Source organism: Panthera uncia (genome assembly GCF_023721935.1).
Source record: "Panthera uncia isolate 11264 chromosome A1 unlocalized genomic scaffold, Puncia_PCG_1.0 HiC_scaffold_17, whole genome shotgun sequence".
NCBI lineage: Eukaryota > Metazoa > Chordata > Mammalia > Carnivora > Felidae > Panthera > Panthera uncia.
The window spans coordinates 107,207,900-107,228,541 of NW_026057577.1; the positions used below are offsets into that span (position 1 = coordinate 107,207,900).

Genomic DNA, 20,642 nt, shown 5'->3' on the forward strand with positions numbered 1-20,642 from the left:
GTTGAGATGGAATCTACTCCTGGTGAAGATGCGTGAAGACTGTTGAAATGACAACAAAGGATTTGGAACATTACGTAAACGGGAGTCAATAAAGCAGTGAGGTGAGGTTTGTGAGGACTGATTCTGGTTTTAAAAGAAGTTCTCTTGTGGGTAAATGCTATCGAACAGCATCACATGCTACTGAGAAATCTTTCTTTCAAGGAAGAGTTCATCAATGCAGCAAACTTTATTGTTTTCTTTTAGGAAATTGCCACAGCCACCCCGGTCTTTGGTAACCACCACCCTGATCTGTCAGCAGCCATCCACATTGAGGCCAGACCCTCCACCACTGAAAGCTGAGACGATGGTTAGCATCTTTAGCAACATATATATGTTTTAATGTTTACTTATTTTTGAGAGAGAGAGACAGAGTACCAGCGGGAGAGGGGCAAATACAGAAAGAGAGAGAGGGAGACACAAAATCGGAAGCGGGATCCAGGCTCCAAGCCGTCAGCACAGAGCCCAACACGGCGCTTGAACCCATGAACCCGCGAGATCATGACCTGAGCCGAAGTCAGACACCTATCCAACTGAGCCACCCAGGCGCCCCACTTTTTAGCAATATTTTTAATTAAGGTGTGTACGTTGGTTTTTGGACACAATGCTATTGCACACTTAACAGAAAACAGTTTAGTGTAAACACAACTTTTGTATGCATGAGGAAACCAAAAAATTCATTTGACTCACTTTATTGCGGTGGTCTGGAGCACAGCCGGCAGTATCTCTGAGGTGTGCCTGTACTGCTTTCTACCAACTGTGTTCTTACAGGTGCAAAGATCTTATGGATTACAGATGCTACGTCAGACTCCCTGCTTTCAAGTTCCAGCTCCACTAATCAGCTGTGCCATCGTATGCAAATTACCTAACCTTTTTGTGCCTCAATTCCTTACCTGTAAAATGATGATAATAAAGGTACATACGTCGTTGGTTTTTGGAAGGTTTGGCCGAGTGAGGTAAGCACTTAACGTACCTAGAATATCTTCTAAAACTTAAGCTTTGCAACAGAATCACCTGGAGGGCTTGTTAAAACATGGATTGCTGGGTGCCTCCCAAGAGCTTTTGCTGCAGTAGATCTAGGCTGAAACTGTGAATCCGCGTGTCTCATAAGCTCCTAGGTGCCCATGACGTTGCTGGTCCGGGAACCACACTCTGAGAACCACTGGCTAAGAATGATGCCTGGCATGCAGTAAGCACCTAGTAAATGTCAGCTGCTATGATCTTTTCCTGGGCTCTACTTTCTTAATTCCTGGGCAGCACATTTTATGCTCTGGTGCCACTCAATACCGCCTTCCTGTAGAATTCCCATCTGAATTCCCATTCTAGACTCCCATTCTACCTTTGGTGGTAGTGTGGACCCAAGATAAGCTGCACCAGCATCACATGGGGGCTTGTTCATAATGCAAGTTCTTGGGTCCTGACCCACATCTATTGAATCAGGATTTATGGGGGTGAGGCTCAAAATCCTGGGCTCTAACATCCTTCCAGGTGATTGTACTGCACACCAACTCTAGGCACTACCGCTCTAGCAGAAAATCACCACGACCACAACAGCTCTACTGAAGGCACCTAGGGAGGCAGGACAGCCTCAGGTCAAGAGTCTAGTTTTTGGTTGAGCTGGAGACCTGGCTCAGCTTCTTGGCCGCCTGTGGCCTTACAGGACTTACGACATTTAAAGCAAACGAAGTGCCTGGACATGATACCTGTTCAATGGATGTTAGCTGCCATTATTATCTCTTTATCATCGTTAAAATGTGTCCTGTCTCAAAATGACTTGAGGTAGCTTATAAAAAAAAAAGACACAAATACCCACGTGCACACAGCAGCTAAAACAAAGTCCCCTGTTTAAGAAAAGGAAATAAAAATGTATCTCCTCACGGAGAGCACAAGGGTTGAAGCTGTCGTTGCAATGGTCTGAACTTGAGTTTTGAACTTCCCCGTGGGCCAAAGGGGGGAAATGCAGAGGATACACGGGTCCCACTGCCTGCAAAGGGGAAGGAGACTGGCTGTCTTTCATCCCTCTGCCACATGACCGCTAAATCTAGGAGACTTGGATCACACAAACCTCCGCACCAAGGCCCGGGCTACCAAGGAGGGAATTTCCTCCAGCAGCGCTTTATGTACCTGTTTCTTTAATTAATTCTCATCAAGAGCCACCAGCAAAATCCTTAGATCCCAGAAGATGAGAGATGTTACACTCACTTTGGGTGCCGAATATCAGGGAGAGAGCGATTCAGGGAGATTTTATCGCTGACGTAAATGTTAAATCCATTTTCTCGGTAGGCCTGATCCACTCGCTCAGCATCGGTCATGGGGTAAGGTCTCCCTTGTTCTCCATTTCCTAGGAGAAAAGAGCAAAGTCAGTGTTGCTAACTGAATGGGGTGGGGGAAGAAGGATGAAAAATATAATTAAGCCACAGAGGTAAAACTTTAGCCTTGGATACAGAGTGGACCTCCAGATTTTGTGAGGTGGGGATATAAAGTGGGGGAGGGGAATGAGGGTTTATTCAGCCATGGCCATGCCATGTACTTGTCCTCATGTAATGCCCACAGCAAGCCATCAGGGTGGACTTGTGAACCTCATTCTACAGATGGATAAACTGAGACTCAAGAAGGTCATAAAAGCAGGTCTGTGGGCTCCAAAGCCCATGCTTCCCCAATCCGCCAGGGGCCCCAAACACTCCTGACCATGGATCCTACCACTGGGATGGGAGGCCGGGTCTACTTAAGAGCTGACCAACCACGGGCCAGTCACACCAACTCTCTGAATTTCAAATGTGAAGTTGCATCCATGACAGAATTTGTGAACGATAAATCACTTACACTCCTGTAAGGAATACGGTTACCCTCTAGGCAAGGCAGACTTCATATGCAAATAAAAATGGCCACAAATGATAAAAGATGCTTTGATCTTTTAAGCCAGCAAACAATTAAGATCTGTCTAGCCTAGGCCAGGATTGCCTGAAAAATGTTGCTTTGGGTCATGGATTTGGGGGGATAATGCGCTAGCTGTCCTTTGTCTACACAATCCATTTGGGGAAAGAGACCCTGATGGTCCAGGAAATTATTCTCTGGGTTCTCAGGGTGCAGATGGTGAGTATGAATGTCCACACCAACCCCTGCAATAACAGCCCCAGAATCTGCAATTGGAGAGAAATGGTCATAAAAGCAGCTGATTAAAAATCACCTCATCTTCTGGAGCCTGTGGTCTGAGCAACACCCTATTTACTTTGCAAAGTAAACATTGACAACATCAGCTTGACAGGAAGGTGCAAGCTGAGAGGTGGGGCCAAGGCCTGCACCTACAGCCTTGTGGCTCCAGCCAGATGAGAGAGAGGACGCCGCCATCTTGTAACGCTCCATGAGAAGACGCTGCTGCCTAGTGCCCAGGCCAGATTCCGCAAGGGACACAAATGCAGCAAGCAGAGAAAGAAGAGCCAGAAGCATCTGCCTGGGGAGGGAAGTTTCAGGAGTGGGTACCGGGAAGCAATTCAGAGCTCAGGCCCTAGAATCTGGCAGAGTTCAGCTTAAGGCCCAAACCTACCACTCCCAGCAATGTCGCCCTGGGCATGCCATTAGCCTTTCGATGATCGGGGTTTGCTCTTTGTACTAACAGGGATAAGAAGGGCCAATGTAATGACTAAGGAGACAATGCCACACCAGATGCCTGGCACAGAGTTCACACTCAACACAAGCTGTTTATTATTATTCTTAATACCGTTTCCACCACTTACTCTTTCCTTGCTAGTTAGCCCAATGTTCTAATAATTCTGGTATATCTGTCTGGAGAATCAGCTCTTTTCAAATGTTTCCTCACCCAGCTTAAGCGGAACCCACCCCCACTTCATTTTAAATCACTGGCTTATAGAAAAATGCATGTCATGTCTTTAGATTTCCCTGACCATCAGTTATTATATCAGCTCTATTTGGAGGCTTGCTATAGTCTGGGTTTTTTTTTTCATAATGTAATCTAAAAAAAAAAAAAAAAAAAAAATCAATAGTGGTGGTGCCTTTAACTGGGATGAAATGAATAAAATACCAATCCCTCTATTTGTACAGTGCTTTCCAGCCTTGTAAAGTTGCTTCAAATCTGTCCCTTTCCTTGTCACAACAACACCCAGTCCATGGTGTCGGGGCTACCCTCCTGACCCCTAAGTCCAGGCTCTCTAGAGACGACTCTCCACGTAATTTCTATATACTACCCCCCCCCCCCAACCCTTCCCAACTCCCTGGTGTAACAGGAACTGCTCCAAAGACTAATTAGCCAAAGAAAACTTGAGCCGAAGCCTGCTAACTCCATTCAGTCTTATGGCTACAGAGCTGGGTAGGGATCAACTCTGTCCTCCAGAGCTGGGTTCAAGTCCCAAGCCTGCCTCTTTCTCACTGCGTGACTGCAGGCAGATTACCCTGTGTCTCTGAGCTATGGGCCCCTTCTCGTCAAATGGGCCACAAAGGGTGACTTGGGGTTTCACTGAGAAAATGTACAAAGTGTGCAGCACGGGCCTCCATGCTCACTGTAGGTGTTTAATAAATGTTGGCGCTTATCATGACTGCTCTTCATTCTAGTGGCAAAATATCTCATGAGGAGGAGACATCTACTCCCCAATAAAGGTAGTAGGGACAACTCTTGAAGGCAGTGGACCTGATGGTGTGAGTGGAGAAAGGGGTCAGCTAACAGGTGAAGAGGGGGACCCCCAGGAAGCAGGGGGAGGGAGGATGGTAAATGGAGAGGGAGGCAACAGGAGGTACAGACATGCCTTCTAAACACACACACACACACACACACACACACACACACACACACACTTCACAGGACCTGCCAGCCGGCAATACCACTCTCCATACCTACGCGCTGGGCGTCCCTCCTGATGGCTTCTTGGTCATGCCAATCCTTCAGCTTTTGCCCATCTCCCAGGAAAAATATCTTCTTCTGCTGATTGTGGGAGCCCTTAAAAAAAAAAAAAACATAAAAACTGCGAAAAAGAAAGAAAGGGGAAATAAATTTAGTAACAGAGTCCCAGAAATTGCACTACCTATGGGACCTGTTGGTTTTGACTGATGGTCTGTCACCATTTGTTCATTTATTAATTCCCTCAATATACCTCTGTTAGCACTGGCCATATGCCAGTCAGGTGAGCAAAGGTCAGAAGGATGACAGGTACACATGTCCACCCTCCTGGAACTACAAACCAGCAGGAGAGAAAACAGATGGACAGACCTTCCTTTCCCCCAAGGGAGAAAGCAGTAAGTGTGACTCTGTCCAACAGAAATCTAACATGAGCCACAAATGTGAGCCACACGTGTAACTTTAGATTTTCTAGTATTCACACTAAAAGAAAAAAACAAACAAAAACCAGATGAATTAGGTTTATATAAAAAATAAAATATATTTTATTTAACCCAATATACTCTACCTAAAATATCGTCATTGCGAAGGTACTAGGTTTGAAATCAGGTGTATTTTGTACTTGTGTTCACCTTAATTCAGAGCTTCCCAGGTGCTCAGTAATCAGAGGTGGCTCGTGGCTACATACTGGACAAGGCAGGTAAGCGAACCTTACTTAGATCAGAGGCCTGGAGACAAGGCCCCAGGTGTTCACTTCCACCTGGGAGAACCGGAGATAATTTCATAGACGTGAAGGCATTTGGGCTAAGCTTCAGGTAAGCAGAAATGAGAGGCAGGGGCATAGACTTCCAGGTGTGGTGGAGAGTGGCCAGAGCTGGGCTGGGCCTGGGGAGCTCTGAGCACAGAAGCAGAAGCCAGCTCTCGGTCACCTCTACAGTCCCCAGAAGAGCCTAGTCCCCAAGAGGGTGAACATTTGGCCAGTGTGTGTGGAGTGTATGAACAAGCAATTGGATGGCTGAAAAAAAATGGGAAAATACAGCAGCCACAAGAGAGCAGCCCCCTGGGGCCAGGCTCTGAAGGCATTTCCTGTGTCTGGAAGATGAGCCCATCCTGGTGTGCCCATTAGGAAGCAGTTTCCCTAATTAAAGGAGTTGCATGCCACTGTCTGGGGTCATCACAGGGCACCAGATGTTTCCCCATGCCAACAGTGAAGTCTAAACACTTGCCCCGGGGCTCAGTTAGAGCCTTCCCCAGGTAACGCTGCGCTGCATGGCTGTTTAAATGTCTTCCTGTGTTCACGAAAATGAGAATGGCTTTCCACATCACCTTGCCCATTAAAAATCTTGCAGACTTGTTCTTGCCACTGTGGCATGCAGGAGGCAACAGTCCTTTTTCCTATGTAATTAGCTACGAAGACCCGCAGCATGTGACACGCTGCGACATTAGCACTAACAAGAAGCCACCAGAAGAAAATCATCCCCAAGCCAATTTTTTAAGTCTCTGGCTGATCCTTGTGTTAGCAGATTTTCCACAACGGCTCAATATCCTTACATCAGCTCTAATGATAATCGCAATCCTTTGCATTCATTCCCTCTCCTACGGACCTCTCTGAGTTGCAAGAAGCAAATTCTGAAAGTTAGCATGCCAGACGTGTTGGTCAGAGAGGGAAGGAAAACTGTGAAAACAAAGGCCACGTGCCTGCAAACAGTTCTCGGGGCTCTCAGAAAACACAGAGGCTGCGCCGGAAGCCCCTTCAGCAAGTTTCCACTGCATTCAGCTACATTTCCACAGGAGACACTCAGCGCTGCTTTGGGACGAGGGGTTCCAAGAGGAGCTTGGCCCCCTTTGAACCACACCAGCAATGCATCTGTCTGTTTTCTGTACCAGGATTCCATGCGGGATTTCATTTTAAAAAGGTCCTCTGCTGAAAACAAACCGACAACCAAATCTCCTAATACATGAACAAATACAAGTGGAAACTGATCAGGGCCACATCTCCATTTCGAAGAGCAGCCAAGCCTTGGGGTGGGTCAGGCGCCTGCCCAAGAAATACTCCATCACTGAGATGTCAAGAGGGATGGGTCAAGGGCTGTTTAGCAGTGTTTTGTCCAGCCCTCCCTCCCAATTCCTTTTCCTTCTCCTGCTACCCAAAGACTGGAAACTTCAGGTGACTGCTCAGCTCACTGGTGGAACCAAGATGCTCTGCAGACCGAGGCCACCTAAGTGGAAGAAGCCCATCTAAAGAGGTTCTCAAAGTATGAGCAGCACTGCCCCACCTGGGAACTTGTGAAAAATGTTAATTCCTGGGCTCTGCCCCAGTCCTCCTGAGACAGAAACCCTGGTGGGGGGAGGCCCTAAGATCTATGTCTTAACAAGTCCTCCAGGGTGCCTGGGTGGCTCAGTTGGTTAAGCATCTAACTCTTGATTTCAGCTCAGGTCACGATCTCATAGCTTCGTGGGTTCAAGCCCTGCATCATGCTCTGTGCTGGCAGCATGGAGCCTGCTTGGGATTCTCTCTCCCTCTCTCTCTGCCCCATCCCCCCATAACACACACACACACACACACACACACACACACACACACACACACACTCACACGTCCTCCAAGAGGTCCTAAGCCGTTTTTGAGTTTAAGTTTAAGAACCACTAGTCTCGAATAAAGAGGACATAATCCTGCCTGCTCTGAGCTGCTCAGACCAAACCTGGGCTCTAGTATCCAAGTTGAACAGATTGATCATCAAAGGTCACAAAAACCTTAAGTATGGTCGCTAGCAAAAACAATCTGGTGGCTTTGAGGTTTGGTTTTGTTTTTGTTTCATCTTGTTTTTTAATTGCCAGTGCAGGGGTGGGGGGCAGGCAGGGAAGGGAGATTTCCTATTGTTCTATCAAGATTTTTGGCTTCTCTTGAAAACTCAAAAGACATGTCAATGTTCAGGCTGAGTTCCCTCAGCTCCTCAGCGGGGAGTGACAAGAACTGCCCTGCTTAGGTGAGGCAAGCCTCTCCAGCTTGCCACAGTCCCTACCATTCCTTACTGCTTTTCATCTGGTTCCCATCTCTCATTTGTGTCGCTTGCCTGGCCGCAGCGAGTCTGCATATTGCCGCAATACACACTATTGTATAATATACGATGTACAATGCTGCAATTAGAAACTGTGTGTTAGGAGAACTAGGAGATGAGAAGCCATGGGGAACACAGAAGGAATTATCTTGTTCTCTGAGGTCCTGAGGCTAGAATGAGCGACAATGGCAGGGGGCTTCGCTCAAGGTAGAGAAGAAATCCCAAAAGTTGGATCGTGCTAGGATGAAACAGGACCAACTAGGAGGAAGATATTAGAGGAGGCCAGGAATAGGATGCTTGATAGTTCATCAGGATGTGAAAGAGGGGACTCAAGGCTGGATTGAAGCTAGTGTTTCTCAAAATGAAATCAGCAGGGACACCTGGGTGGCTCAGTCGGTTGAGCGTCCTACTCTTGATTTCAGCTCAGGTCATGATCTCATAGTTCATGAGACTGAGCCCCACGTTGGGTTCTGTGCTGACAGTGTGGAGCCTAAATGGGATCCTCTCTCTCCCCCTCTCTCTCAAAAAAAAAAATAAATAAATAAAAAATTAATGTGCAGTGCGATCACAGAGCAGGGGTGGGAGATCTTGTTAAACACAGATTCTGATGTGGGGACTGAGACTCTGCACATCTAACAAGCTCCCAGGTGATGCTGATGCAGGTGGTTCATGAAGGACACTGAGTAGCAAGGGCTAGGTGACCCTTAAAGGACATTTCAAGAGTCTAAAATTCCACGGAGGGCTCTGTTTCCTCCATCTGTTCATCAAAGTCTTCCCTTGACACGGGAAATGCGGCATGGGATTGAATCACACAGTTGTGATCTCATGGAAGTAGGCTCCTTGAATCTTGTTCTCAGAATGAATAGTGAATTGCTGAACTGACAGGGTAGAGAGTTGAGGTTCCAAAATTCGGGGAGTTTCACACCCTCAGCTTCTACGACCTGCACTGCCCTTTGCTTTTATGATGTTTGGCCTTCTGGAATGCTCTGTGGACAGGATCTATGCTGTTCAGGTGGTCCCACTGGCCCTTCCATCTCCCTAAGCAAAGAGGACGTCAGAGCCTACAGACACAGGGAGTTCTGCACATCTAAGCAGATAGTTATAGAGAGTCCTCAAATATCCAAGCTAAGCAGATACTCAGAATCAATTAGTCCACTCCTCCCCCATCTTACAGATGGGGAAGCTGAGGCCCAAAGAGGCCCAGCTACCCAACCAAGGCCACATAAGCAGGCAAGATGATAAGAACCATGTTCTCTGACTCCCAGGCTAGTCTTCAGTGAAGAGAGTCCTTGTGTTGTGACCTTGGACAAGGTCCAGAAGCCACAAGCACCCTAATTTTCCCACCTGGAAAATGGAGACAGCACTACTGACCCAAAAGGTACATTCAGATGAAGTGAGAAATCATAAAAACAGGATGTATCCCAAGAACTTCCAGAATTTTCACATAAATTGTGGATATCAACTCCCCTAGAATTTTAAGAATCTACTGTAAACTGACATCTCATCAGATCACCTGGATGCAGAACTCAAAGTTTCCTATTAATTGCTTCACAATTAATAGGTCTGAGCTTTCAGTAGGAGAAAATTTAGGTTTCAATCCTAAAATCACAGAGTTTTCAGTGCTCAGAGGGTTCTTTTAATCCTATCCACAAACCTGAACAAAAGTTGTGATCAATTTCAAGTGGTTCAGGACTCTCTGAGGTCCATCCATGGAAACCCCACAGACAGATCATCCAAACTATCACCAATCGTTTATCAAGACCTACCCTGTGCCAGGCATTGGGGATATTGGCAGGACAACACAAAGCCTGTATAAGTGTTAACGGGGGCTTACAGCCCAATCAGTCTCTCTCAAAGGGTGGTTCTTGGGAGGCCTGGGCCCTCATTATAGATGTAATTTCCTGGCCCCACCCTGAACCTATTATATCAAAGTACCTGGGGTAGGGAGCCAAGATGTGTTTTTATTTATTTAATTTTTTTTTTTTTTTTTTTTTTTTTTTTTTGAGAGAGAGAGAGAGAATGCACAGGTGGGGGAGAGGGGCAGAGGGAGACAGAGAGAGAATCTTGAGTAGGCAGCACATCGGCACAGAGCCCAGTGCGGGGCTCAATCCCATGACCCTGGGATCACACAGCCGAAATCAAGAGTTGGACCTTCAACTGACTGAGCCACCTAGGCGCCCAATGTGTTTTTAAACACAATCCCCAAGTGATTCTGATTCACAATAAAGCTGGAAAAACCACTTGTCTAAATCTAGCTGTCTCGATATGAAATCTGAGGCTAACAGAATAGAACAGATTTTCCCTAAATTCCTTGGCTTGCCAGCCCCAAAGCCCAGATCTGGCTGTTCTCTCCCTGGGACAGACTGTGAGCCTCTTGAAGGCAGGGGCATCACCTGTTTTGGTTCATCAGTGTGCGTTCTTAGGCCAACACCTGGTCCATCTTAGGCCCTCAATAAATACCAGCTGAATGACTGAGGGCTGCTCATCAAAGGGGCAGGCTGCCTAGTTTAATGACTCAGAGCATTCTGGCTCCAGAGTTGGAAAAACCTAGGTTTCACTTCTGGGGTAGGTGGACCCCAATTTCCCTGACTGATAAATAGGGAAAACTAACAGAATAACCATAACCTGTGGGTTGTTGGGGAGAATGAACTGAGCTAATCAATACAGAGCATCTAGCTCAGTGTCTGGCACAAAGTCAGGCCTTCTCAGTAAAGGGGGCCTAGTAATACATTCTTTTTAGAGAAAGCTTATCACCCGGTGTTTATGATAGCCACGTTTGGAGGAACAGAAGAGGGCAGGAATCAAATAATAAAACCATAAGCCCTGCAGACGCAACCTATGTAACACCTGAGCTGATGCAAGTGGCCACTGCTGATAACAGGATTTAGAGAGTCTCCTCATTCACAGGAGGGCATGTACCCAGGTGGAAATCCTTCAGAAAAGAAGAAAGTTCCTAGTTAAGAGTGGCAATCTGCAATACAAACAAATGTGACAGGACCTTTAGCAACAGGAAAGGCGTGGACAGCGCTTCTCAAAAGACAGCAATTCCTCCGCAATAGCAATCACTTAATATTATGCAAGCAAGCATGTCTGGATTTCAATCCAGGGCCAACTGTAAATTTCTTTAATTCTACAGACTCGAACATTTGTCTGTGAAAGCTGTGACTGCTTCCCTTCAGCAACCATCTCTTGCCCTTGGTTTCCAGAGGTCCTTTTGCCACAGGAATCAAAGGGGCTGGGAGGGAGCATGGAAAGAGAGGTGAGGGAGAGTCTGTGGAGGAGACTGGCAGAATTAACGTGGCAATCCCATTAAACAATAAATGGGAAATGGATTTCGACTGGCTGCTCTAAATAACTGCTTCTGGTATCTGCGTGCTTTTACTTAACATTCCACGGAAAGAATCGATTAGTGTTCAAACAGCCACACACTCACACACACAGACGGAATTTTAATCTTTTGTTGAATCACTATTTAGCGTGCCTGGCACCCTTCGGAGGGCAGAAAGAAAGATGGTGAAGCAAGCCAACTGTGTTCTGCCCAAGAAGAAAGATCTATCAAAGTGCACTCTAATCCCAACATTGCAGACTCTGCGACTCCCACTCAGAGGACTCTGGCATCCCTCGTTCAGCTGGCGAGTGTCTTCAAAATACGGAAAACGGGTGATATGCTCCAAAACAGCAATGCCCAAAGTCAAACCGAGAAGGTCATCTGCTGCAGCCAGGGTCTGAAGACATATTACAGACCAGATTTTGCTGCAAATTTAACATGGCTGCTCCCCCTGACCCTCCTTTCACCCAACCCTACAAAGGCACTGGAATGATTTTGCTTTGAGGTTTAAATGACTCTGTATAATTCCAAACGTTTGTTTATCTGCTAAGTAGATTATTCTAATAACCTTCATACACACACACACACACACACACACACACACACACACACACACGCATACAGCAAAGCATTCTCCTCAAGGTTGCCTGCAAGGTTATACTTCAAAGAGGGCCAGGTACAGCTTGATTTACTGAAAGCATAAAGTTACTTTAAGCAAGGGAGTTTGGACAACTGGATAAATGTACTTCCTTTATGAGTTTTGAGGACATAAGCTGGATTGTTTTTATTTATTCATTCATCCAACAAATAAGGATGACTCTGTTGGTAAATCGGGGACCTACTATGTCCAAAGAACTGTGGGGGAGACAAAGATAAATAAGATAGTCCCTGGACTCAACAAATAGCATGGATATGTGACAAGTACATAAGAGGAAAAAACACACAATACTAATATAAGGGCACTCAAACTTGTACGGATAAATTCTATAGGTATTTACAAGAACCAGAGATTAAATTCTACCTGGGACAATCAGGCAAAGATTCCTACAGAAGGAGAGTCTATGAGAGTTGCCTAAAAGGATGGGTAGGATTTTGACAGGCAGCAATGGGGGGATGGGGGGGGGGGCGGCTGTCAGAATCTAGTTGGAGGGAAAGCATGTACAAAGAAAGGGACTTCATGAAGTAAGGGACATGTTTACTTAACGGCAAAGAGCCTGACTTGGCTGGAGTGAATAGAGTACAAAAGAGAGTCATGGGCCATGAGGCCAGGAAGTCTGAACCGGACTCTGAGCACCTTACACTGGAGCTGTTTAGCAGGTGGGAGCCACAGAAGGTCTCTGAGCAAGGAACAGGTGGGGGTAGAGCTCCAAGAATAAAATGTTACTACCTATCCACTTGCAATTCATCTCAGAATCTTCCTCTTCCTGGGAGAGAGGGTAGAAGATGATCTTGTTTTCATTCAGAGGAAAGGGTCCCTCTTTCTGGCCCAGGACCACTCTCCTTCCGGCATTCCCTGGGTCAGACTTCTATAGGGCTGACCTTACCCCAACCGCTATCTGGTAGGCTGCTGTTCAGAGACAACCTGCCTTTCACCATAACCAGTACCAAGCTGTATGAGACAACCATGAAATGTAAAGGGCACTGTCTATGAGGGATGAAGACACTACAGCCCAGTGACCATGAGACTGCCTGAGTCTGCTGAGTGCAGGTCAGGTAAATCTGCTGTTCCATTCAGCAACTGTCTATTTTCCCAGCTCTGATAACTCCGCAGTCTCGATGCCAGGATGTTGGAATCTGAAATCTAGAAGGGGCCCCATTTCCTAAGAGGGCAAGGTCATTCACAGACAGGAACCACTGTTTAAAAAGGCTGATTCTGTACTTTCAAGGGCAGATCCACCTGTCCAATCCACCTTTTGTATAGATGGCTCTAGAAAAGGTCATTTGCTACTTAAGGTGTGAAAGCTCATTAAGAGACTTTTTCAAGCAGCAGAGAGAAATATAGCCAAGATATTTGTAATGTCTATTATCTAAAGGGCAAATGGAATCTTTAGTAACTTCTTGCTTCCATTCTAAAAGAATGACATCAACTTGTACTATTTTCTTCAGAGGAAGTTCCCAAATGTTTTATCACCTGGTGTGTGTGTGTGTGGGGAGGGAGGCACAATACTCTGATCCATAATTTTATAATGTTCATTTGAGTCTCTCACCCACCCATCCACCCACTTAAATGTTTAATGAGTACAAGCACATGCTAGACTCTGTGCTATGTGTCCAGGATATTGGGGAGCAAGACAGACAAGGACCCTGCTCTTATAGAGCTACGGTATGGTGTGTGGCAGGGGGGATTATACACTTTAATCCAGAGCCACAAATAAACTGGAACAGCTACAGTGGTGTGTGCATTAAAAAAAAAAAAAAGTACATGGTGCAAAAAGGTTCCTTTCTTTCAGATCAGATCAGGAGGGTTTGATCCCATCAGCAAGGTTAAGGGAGGCTTCCCTGAGGAAACGGGGGAGTATGATTAGGAGTTAATTCAACTGAAAGAGGAAAACAGAGCATTCCTGACGGAGGGAAAAGCAAGGCTGTGCAAAGGCCCTGTGGCAAGGCACAGATGAAACACAGGTGGGACTGAAAGAAAGCAGTGTGTGTGGCACACGGACGAGGAGGGAAAGGCTGATGGGGATGAGAGGTGGGCAGGTATAAGGATTTTGTCTGTCCCGAGATTTTATATAATAGGAGGTGGCAAGATCAGGTTGCATTTGGCAGGCTGTGCTGTAGCCCAGTGGAGAAGGGATTAGGAGACCAAGAAGGGTAGAACTAAGGGAGGAGGCTCTCACAGCATATACGTATAGGCAGAGATGATGCCAGCATGGGCTAGGAAGACACAAGTAGGGATGCACACGGACAGATTTTTTTTTTTTTTTAACAGAATCACAAGGGTCTATAGTCTGCAGGTCTATAGTCCAGAAACGCAGGCTGAGAACTCTGACACTTGGGTGATAAGTTTGTCTTTAAGGTCCATAAGCCCAAAGTCCTGTGGATACAGGTGGGGTTGACCCGGGGTCTGAGCCCAGATCTCCCTTGGTCTAGCCTGGTGTTTGCCCCATCACATGTTACTTTCAAGTTTGAGTCCTGTTCATGGACAACCAGTCACAAAATCAGACCCTAACAGAACTGTATCATCTGCATAGTAACCTTCAGGAGTTGCATGACACGTGGTCAAAGAGAAAGAAAAACAAATGGTAACCGGGGAGGCTGGCGATCCTCCCGTCCCCAAGCTCAGTGAGCCAGTGCCATGGATGGTGTCCCTAGAGGCCTAGTTCTCTCTAGCCTCTGGCATGTGAGCACTTCAGTGCTGAGTGAGCCTTCTCTTGGAAGACAAGTACTTTCACTACCTCAGAAGGCACTGCGATGACTTCAACTGAAGAAATCGTCATCGGTGTTACAGCCAGGGGAAAAAAAGTCCTGCCTAAACTGGACTTTTGAGAGGTGGTTTGCCATTATATTCCATGGGCAATTGTCAAGGGCCATTCTGATTTTATGTTATTTCCCCCTAAAGTGGTGAGTTTATTATAACCTAACCCATTTGTAAGATGAGACTTTACTATATTATTATTGTCATTATAGCCACTTTGAAGATGACAAAACTGAGGCCTGGAGAGAAAAATCAATAGGAAAGCGCTTTGCAAACTGCCAACCACCCCATGAGCGTAATCATCACAGCTAATGGTTCCTTCCACACACATCTGCCCACTCCCTCCCACGTCTCAGAACACAGTCCGTTGTCGGGAAAGAAAAACTCGCTGGAGTGAATCATACTTCTGTGCCTTGTTCACAAGGGGTCTTGCAAATCCCAGTCTAGCCAGTAAGTGATCAACCACAGGAAAGCCTCCAGAGTGTTCTCAGAGGCTCGGCGGAGGGAGCCCAACAGAGGGTCACTGCCCTGCTCTGCAGAGCAGATGTGGATGTGTACGGAGGAAGGCGGGCAAAACGAGGAGCTGCATACAAGGCAATTTCTTAGCTTTCAGGGGTGGAAAAATGTCTGAAAACACATCTTATTGGTCTCCTGCTTGGGGAATGAGAACTGAGACACCAAACAATTCAGTAGTTGCTCTATTAATAGCACTAATTACAGTCAGGATCCCCTATACTCTGAAGACAGCACAACCAACTGTGTAACAGCACCTGCTTTGGAGTCAGAAACACCTAGGCTTGTGTCACAGTTCTGCTTCCTAGCTGTGTGACCTGAGGCAGGTTACATTGTTTTCCCCAAGCCTTGGTTCCTCAAACATGAAATGGGGGATATGAACAGTATCTGGCACACAGGTTCCTGTGAGGAATACATGAGCTACAGCCAGTAAAGGTCTTAGCAGAGTTTGGTATTTAGGAAGCACTAAAAATCAGAGCCACCATTATTAGTTATTATTTGGATAGTACTCTGCAATCGACAAAGCATCTTTACATACGCCATCCTATTTCTTCACCACAATCACACCAGGATGAAGGCAGCATCATGAAGTTATCATAATGTTCTTCCTTGTGGATCCCGGACTCTGAGAATCCTCTCAATATTGTGCTCCAAGTGGCCCTTAACAGTCAGCCGGCAATGACCAGAAGACAGGATGTATCCGCCATGCCTGCCTTGAGCTGGAAGAGTGAATTCCCAAGAACTCCTGGTAAGGTGTGGGCCACTGGCTGACTTCTGCCGTCTTAGAGCTTCAGGCTGCTGACTGTTCACTGCTTGCAAAGGTCCCCAGGGCAGTGGGGAGGGGAAAGTGGGAAAAGCAGGTGACTGATGGCCATCCCCGCCTCTAGTGCTGCCCTCCCCTTACCCACAACTGCCAGGGTCTTCCCATGTGCCATGTCTCAGAGTCACAGAATCTAGGTGCTGAATGGGAGCTGAGGTTCTTTCTGCTCTGTTTTCTTACTGTCCACTGGACCCAGTAACCCTCTCTTTGCCGTAACGCATGGATGGTCCCTGAGACTGGCTCGGGCACTTAGGGGAGTGTCTCCGTACAGATGGCTACAGTTATTAGAAAACTCCTTTGGGTACTTAGCTCCTTGGGCTCCTTCTTGGCCCCAAAGGAAAGTCTCTGATGGACTATGATCCTGGCCTCGTCCATCTGCCATCTTGGAACCTCTAAACTCTTTTTCATTTCTCTCGGGGTGGGAACCAAAAGGGGCTCTGAACCTCCTTGAGTGGTATCCCCACCACTTCCCCTGCCCCTACCTTGCTCTCACTCTGGCATTCTTGTTCTTACACACTGATCTCTTAAGACATACAGTGCCCCAGGCAGGATACATGAGGTGTAGACACAGCAGCGCACAGGATGGTGTTCTGAGAATACACCACTTTGCTATGCAAGTAGACACCCCTGTAGGAACAAATCCCAACTCTCGGGGGCAGGCCTTCCCTGACCTCCTTGACTACATCATAATCTCTAAGTGTGCCCTGATGGCATCCTTATTGGTCCTTTGTGATTTGCACATTCATTTGGGTGATTCTTTCATTATCGTCTGCCTCTCCTCAAACTGTGAACTCCATGAGGGTAGGAGATAGGAATTTTTGTTAAATGAACAAATGAGCAGACACATCTTTTGTTTTCTTTTCTAGATAAAGGAAAGTCATCCATGATCACACATGTCTACTACAGTCCCAAGGGATTAATACCATAAATGGGTTCTGAGGATTAACTTTATCCTCTTGACTGAAAGGTTTCAGGTCGACTTAATGGGTTCCAAAACTAAGGAGAGCTGCTTTGCCTGGATCCTAAAGTGATTTCTAAAACTTTATGTTCCCCAGGAGCTGTTCTCTTTTTTCTGTCACCATAATCGGAATTTTAGCTGGGAATATGACTTCTCAGCATGCAGATATTTTCCAGACACCCTTGCAGCTAGTTGTGGCCTGACTAGGTCCTATCCAACAAGAGGCGAGTGCAGGTGTTGTGTGGCATTCCCCAGAACCCACCTGAAGAAAACTTCGTTCCTTCTGTGTTGCTGCCTAGAATGCAAGTGCCACCGGGATCACGAGATGGAGGGCCACCCCCTAGAGATGGTGAGGATACTGGTGGGAAGGAGCCCTAGATTCCTGAAGACATCAGGGATTGGAGCTGTCACACCAGCCCTGGACTGCAAACCTCCAGGCCTTCTTCTCTTGAGGCTTGAAAACCTGAGAAATCACTTGGTGTGAGACCGAAAACCCTGAAGGAGGATCCAAAAGACCTAGTTTTCAGACTTCTGGCTCTACACGTACGAAGAGTGGGACAGTAGGCAGGTCCGTTGTCTTTCTAGATCTCCGTTCTTTGAATATAGAATGGTGGTCAAAATACCTGCTCACAACATGATTATGTAAAAAATGCTAAGGAATCTACAAAAAGGCAGTAGAACTAGTGAGTTCGGCAATGTCACAGGATACGAGGTTAACAAATGAAAATCAAATTGCACTGCTAAATACCAACAATGAAACATTGGAAATTCAAATAAAACATACCATCTACAACGGCATCAAAAATATGAAACACTTGAGGGATCAATCTCACAAAAATATGCAAGACCTAAATACCGAAAACTACGAAAGAAATCAAAGCTCTAAATAAATGGAGAGATACATCGTATGTTTATAAATCAGAAGACTTGACGTTGTTAAGATGTCAATTCTCTATCTGTGGACTCAATGCAATCTTTGTAGAAATTGATACGCAAGGGACATAGAAAAAGAGCGACAGTTGGAATGCTTAATATCCACTAATTTCAAGGCCTGCTCTGGGGCCACAGTGACCAAGGGAGTGTGGTACTTGAGTAAGGAAAGACATGTGATCGATGGGAACTGCATGGAGAGTCTAGATGTATCATCAGTTGATTCTGAACAGAGGTGCTAAGGAAACTCCATGGAAAAGGATAATCTTTTCCACAAATGGTGTTGGAACAACTAGATATCCATATGTCTACATATAAACCTCAATCCTTACCTCACACTATACACACAAATTCACTTGAGATGGATCATTGACTTAAACCTAAGAGCCAAAACTATATAATTTGTACAAGGAAGGATGTGAGCAAACTTTAGCAACCTTAGTTTAGGGGACAGTCTCTTAAACAGGACACAAACAGCATAAAATATGCATAAATTGGAATTCATTGTAATTAAAAGCCTTTGCTCTTTTAAGGGCAAGCCATGGACTAAGAGAATATATTTGCAAGAATATATTTGATGAAGGACTTATATTCAGAATGCACATAGCATATGTTACAGCTCAACGTCATTAGTCATTAGGGAAATGCAAATCAAAACTACCATGAGAATAGCCAAATCACGGAGAGAGCCCAAATGTCCATTAACTGATGAATGGATTAAGAAGATACAATGTACACATACACAATGGAAGACTACTCACTGATGAAAAAGAATGAAATCTTGCCATTTGCAACAACACGGATGGAACTGGAGGGTATTATACTAAGCAAAATAAGCCAGTCAAAGACAGATATCTGATTTCCCTCCTATGCGGAGTCTGAGAAAGTTAACAGATGATCATAGGGGAAGGGCATGAAAAATAAGATAAAAACAGAGAGGGAGGCAAACCACAAGAGACTCTTCAATACAGAGGACAAACTGAGGGTTGATGAGGGAGGGGCAGTGGGGGGGTGAAGAAAACAGATGATGGGCATTTGTTGGGTTGAGCACTGGGTGTTACATGTAAGTGATGAATCACTGGAATCTACTCCTGAAGCCAAGACTACACTGTATGCTAGCTAATTAGAGAATTACAAAACAGGAAGACAAAGCAAACAAACACGCAAACAAACAAACAAAAACCCAACTACCATGAGATACCATTTTACAGCTACCCAGACAGTGATAATTTTTAAAAATGGAAAATAACAAATGTTGGCAAGGATGTGGAGAAACTGGAACCCCTGTACAATTGGAGATTGTATGGAGAGGATACAAAATCTCACAGCTACTATGGAAAGCAGTTTGGTGGTTTCTCAAAGGTTAATCATAGAAGTATCCAGATGACCCAGCAATTACACTCCTAGGTACGTATCCAAAAGCACTGAAAGCAAAGACTCACACAGTTGTTGTTGTTGTTTTTTTTTAATGTTTATTTATTTTTGAGAGAGAGACAGAGAGAGTATAAGCGGAGGAGGGGCAGAGAGAGAGGGAGACACAGAATCCGAAGCAGGTTCCAGACTCTGAACTGTCAGTGCAGAGCCCAACACGGGGCTCGAACACGCTAACCCGTGAAATCATGACCCGAGCCAAAGTCAGACACTTAACCAACTGAGCTACCCAGGCACCCCTCACATAGGTATTTTTATGCCAACGTCCACTGCAGCATTATTCACATACCCAAAAAGTGGAAATGAGTCGACTGTTCCTTCATAGACAAAGGGATAAACAAAACACAGCACAGACATACAACAGAATATTTTTCAGCCATGAAAAATTTGATATATGCTACAACGTGGATGGATCTTGAAAATATTATGTTTAATGAAATAAGGTAGATACAGACGGATGCATATTATATGATTCCACTTACATGAGGTATATAGAATAGGGAAACTCATACACACAGAAAGCAGAATACAGGTTAACAGGGGGAAGAGGGGAGTTAGTGCTTAGAGGGAGTCATTGTTGGGGATGATGAGAAATGTTTTGGGTACAGTGTTAATGGTTACACAACATTGTGATGTCTTTAATGCCACTGAAATATACTCCCACAAATGGTTAAAATGATAAATATTGTTATGTACCTTTTACCACGCTAAAAAGAGACACCTCCCTCCTTCTCCCTCATCTCCCATAGAAAGCTAATTCTTCCAGTTTTCAACCCTTACATATTCTAATGCCCCCCTGGAAATTTACAATGGATGTTAACATACTTAGGCTCTGTAAAGTGTCACAGAAAAGACAGCTGCCTAGCTTTGTGTAATCCAACATTTCACAAATTTATTTGATAAGAAGTTCCCCCACCCACTCACCCCTTCCTGCTCACAAATGATTAACATCCTGGGGAACTCAGGGACCTTGTTTTGAAACGCGATGCTAATGACAGGGTTTATGAGGAAGAACACAACACGATTCCTCCCCTCTGCAATGTACAGTCAGTTTTTTGGTTTTTGCTTTGAAGCACGTAGACGTGGAACAATGACGTGAAGATTTCAAGCTGACATACTGACATGGAAGGAGGGAAATAAAGTTTATGATAATATAAGATTCTCTAAAATAAAGCTTCAGTCACCTACTGAGGCATCTGTCATCTGTGTCTACTAACACATCCATTCATCCATCTATTCATCCATCTGATGAACATTAATCGTGCAACTACTATTTGTTGGCTCTGGGTTACATGCTCCAGAGACT

At 45.5% G+C, this 20,642-nt stretch overlaps 1 protein-coding gene across 3 annotated transcripts in view; it reads right to left on the reverse strand.

The window, feature by feature from the left end:
• Nucleotides 1-20,642, reverse strand: part of GALNT10 (polypeptide N-acetylgalactosaminyltransferase 10) — a 224,220-nt gene that overhangs the window by 128,201 nt on the left and 75,377 nt on the right. For all 3 annotated transcript variants that reach the window (XM_049647941.1, XM_049647942.1, XM_049647943.1), the window contains exons 2-3: nt 4,882-4,984; nt 2,239-2,377 (exon numbers count right to left, since the gene is read on the reverse strand). In XM_049647941.1, coding sequence (XP_049503898.1) covers nt 2,239-2,377; nt 4,882-4,984 — 242 coding nt within the window. The remainder of the gene's footprint in view (nt 1-2,238; nt 2,378-4,881; nt 4,985-20,642) is intronic.